This window comes from Trichechus manatus, unplaced genomic scaffold, assembly GCF_000243295.1.
Source record: "Trichechus manatus latirostris isolate Lorelei unplaced genomic scaffold, TriManLat1.0 scaffold00028, whole genome shotgun sequence".
NCBI lineage: Eukaryota > Metazoa > Chordata > Mammalia > Sirenia > Trichechidae > Trichechus > Trichechus manatus.
The window spans coordinates 1,173,896-1,177,168 of NW_004443964.1; the positions used below are offsets into that span (position 1 = coordinate 1,173,896).

The 3,273-nt window shown below is 68.5% G+C and overlaps 1 protein-coding gene across 1 annotated transcript in view; it reads left to right on the top strand.

Annotated features, from left to right (window-relative positions):
• Positions 1-25: 25 nt before the first annotated feature.
• Positions 26-3,273, top strand: part of NOTUM (notum, palmitoleoyl-protein carboxylesterase) — a 6,436-nt gene continuing 3,188 nt past the window's right edge. Inside the window, exons 1-5 of the mRNA XM_012554882.1 lie at positions 26-204; positions 1,289-1,341; positions 1,433-1,528; positions 2,066-2,126; positions 2,999-3,057. Coding sequence (XP_012410336.1) covers positions 68-204; positions 1,289-1,341; positions 1,433-1,528; positions 2,066-2,126; positions 2,999-3,057 — 406 coding nt within the window. The 5' untranslated portion in view covers positions 26-67. The remainder of the gene's footprint in view (positions 205-1,288; positions 1,342-1,432; positions 1,529-2,065; positions 2,127-2,998; positions 3,058-3,273) is intronic.

Genomic DNA, 3,273 nt, shown 5'->3' on the forward strand with positions numbered 1-3,273 from the left:
GGCGGCGCCGACCGTTGTGCAGCCGGTGGAGAGCTTCCCGCTGGACTTCACGGCCGTGGAGGGCAATATGGACGGCTTCATGGCGCAGGTCAAAAGCCTGGCGCAGTCCCTGTACCCGTGCTCGGCGCAGCAGCTCAACGAGGACCTGCGCCTGCACCTCCTGCTCAACACGTCGGTCACCTGTAATGACGGTAGTCCAGCGGGGTAAGGGCTCCCCCGGCTGCCCGCGCCCCCGCTGGATCCCACGGGGATGCACCGCACCCTACAGCCCGCCCGTTCCCGCAGGGGCGCGCGGGGCTTTGAGCAGGACCCTCCCCCCGGTCCAGGGGAAAGGGCGTCCGTCTAACGCCCAGCGGTGCTCGGGTGGGGGGCGGCTAGTTGACGCCCCGCTCGGGGGTGGGGCGGCGCTTGCGGGCCTCAGCCCTGGCCAGCCAGGACATTGACCCCTCGGCCACCCGTGTCAGTCCTTCTGCGCGTGTCCTTCGGCTCCTGGGCGGGGAAACGCAGTTTACCACTGGCTGTCGCTTCAGCGGGAGGAGGTGACAGAGGAGGCGGGGAAGCCCTGCTGTCCCCCTGACCCCGGCGGCCTGCTCCCTGCCCCGGGAAGAGGGCAGGATCACCAGGGATCCCAGCGCCAGGTCCTTCGGCAGGGCCAGGGAGGGGGTGCAGGTAGGAGGGAAGGAGCCAGTGCAGCATTAACCCACCCACTCGCCTCCAGCCCCGAGGTACACGCAGGAAGGATGCGAGGCTTGGGAGTAGGTGAGGCAGGGGCGCCCAGGCCCTCCGGGGGTCGACGACAGCCCAAGGAGCGGGCCATTAGGTCAGCCTCGGTAGCACGGCTGCGGCGCCCCTTCCGCGCCCGCTTGGCGCGCCCCACTGCCCCCCCTCCCCGCTCCCCACGCACACGCCTCTAGCAAGGGTGCTCCCGCGCGCCCGGGAGGACCCGGAGCCCAGCCCAGACCCCCCCGACGGCCGCGCAAGCCGAGGTTACCGCGGGCTCCGCGCCGAGCGGGCCGTGGGGATTTTCCACGGACCACACAGCCCCTCGCAGCCCTTTCCCGCCCCACGAGCGCCACCTCCCGGGACCCGCAGGGACCAGCCGCCGGCGCTCGCCCGGCTCGTTCTCTCCGCGTGGGCTGGCCGCTGGCGCCCCCTTGCGGCCTTGGCGCCCACCCGCCGGGCGACAGGTGGAATAACGCTTTCCTCCCCGGAGCCGGGCGCGGGCTGCGGGAGCTGCGATCCCGGCCCTGCAGCCCTGTCCGACCGCCCGCCCCGCCCTCCCGCGCAGCTACTACCTGAAGGAGTCCAAGGGCAGCCGGCGGTGGCTGCTCTTCCTGGAAGGTGCGTCCCCAGGCCGAGGCGGCTGGGCGGGCGTGGGTCCCCGGCGCGGGCCCCTAGGCGCAGGCCCTGAGCGTGGTGGTTCTGCCCGCAGGCGGCTGGTACTGCTTCAACCGGGAGAACTGCGACTCCCGCTACGCCACCATGCGGCGCCTCATGAGCTCCAAGGACTGGCCACGCACTCGCAAGGGTGAGCAGGGCGCAGACCCTGCAGCGCGCGCCGTCGAGGAGCCCTCCTGGAGGGAAGGGGGCAGCAGCGTCCTAGGACCACATTTTGGAGTCCTCGAAGAAACCCCCCAGTTCACCTGCTCGAGCCCTGAAAGCCCCCACCTGTCCTTCTTCCCGGCCGGCCTTGGCTGTTCTCTGAACTTCCTCAAGTCGGGAGACTCGCTTTTACCGTCTCGTTTCCGTTCCACTAACTTTGGAGAGCTGATAGCGGCTGCTCGGCACTCGGATCCCCGGGTCAAAGCCACCTGCGGGGGGCGGCGGAGGGGGTCACGTCAGATATCACTGGCGTCTGCCCACAGGTGCCTCCTGGGGTAACTAAGCCTGTCCGTCCCCCCATCTCCCACTTCCCCAGCCACCTGGTTCAGGCTGGCACCACAGCCCACCGTCTGTTGGGATCAGGTGGGAGTCCCCACTTTCCACCGTTCTCTCTGTAGTTCTCATTCCTGCACACGCCCTTCCCACCAGAAAGACCCACCCCCTCTGTCTTCGCCCTCTTTAGGCACAGGGATCCTATCCTCTCAGCCGGAGGAGAATCCGCACTGGTGGAACGCGAACATGGTGTAAGAGGGGTGTGAGGGGCCCTTGAGCGGGGGGTCCTGCTGGTGGACCGTCCTACCCGGTGCGGCTGGTCCTACCTGGGTGACAGTCCTTCCTAGGGGGTGGACCTTCCTGGAGGACCGTCCTTACCGGGAGTCGGTTCTTGGAGGGGCGGTCTTTGCTAGGGGCGGTCCTTCCTAGGGGGTGGACCTTCCTGGAGGACCGTCCTTACTGGGAGTCGGTCCTTGGAGGGGCGGTCCTTGCTGGGGGTGGTTCTTGCTGGAGGGCGGTCTTTTCGGGGGCGGGGGGCTGTGGTCTTTCCTGGGGGCTGGTCCTTCCTGGAAGGCGGTTCTTTCCGGAGGGCGGTCTTTCCTGGGGGCTGGTCCCTCCTGGGGGCGGTCCTTCCTGGGGGGCGGTCCTTCCTGGGGGGTGGTCCTTCCTAGAAGGCGGTCTTTACCAGGGGCGGCCCTTCCTGGGGGGTGGTCCTTCCTGGGGGGTGGTCCTCCCTGGGGGGCGGTCCTTCCTAGAAGGCGGTCTTTACCGGGGGCGGTCCTTCCTGGGGGGTGGTCCCTCCTGGGGGGTGGTCCTTCCTAGAAGGCGGTCTTCGCTAGGGGCGGTCCTTCCTGGGGGGCGGTCCTTCCTAGAAGGCGGTCTTAACCGGGGGCGGCCCTTCCTGGGCGGTGGTCCTCCCTAGAAGGCGGTCTTTACCGGGGGCGGTCCTTCCTGGGGGGCAGTCCTTCCTGAGGGGTGGTCCTTCCTAGAAGGCGGTCTTTACCGGGGGCTGCCCTTCCTGGGGGGCGGTCCTGCCTGGGGGGTGGTCCTGCCTGGGGAGTCCTTCCTGGCGGCGACGGGCAGCGGAGGCCTTTGGCCGGCCTCAAGCTTCTGCCTGTTGCAGCTTCATCCCTTACTGCTCCAGTGATGTCTGGAGCGGCGCGTCCTCCAAGTCTGAGAAGGGTGAGTCCCCTACCTTTCCGTCCCCTCTCTCTTTGTCTCTCTGTCGGCTTCTGGGAAAGACAGGGCAGGGGAGGAGGGTGTGGCTTCTGTCTTCCTAACTTTCTCGCACTCCTGTGGGGGGGGGGCACCAGGGCACCTACTTGTCCATTGCTAGCCTGACCCCGCAGGCGGCCTACTCCTGGGGTGTTTCCTGGGGAGGGAGTCCCTGCATGGCCT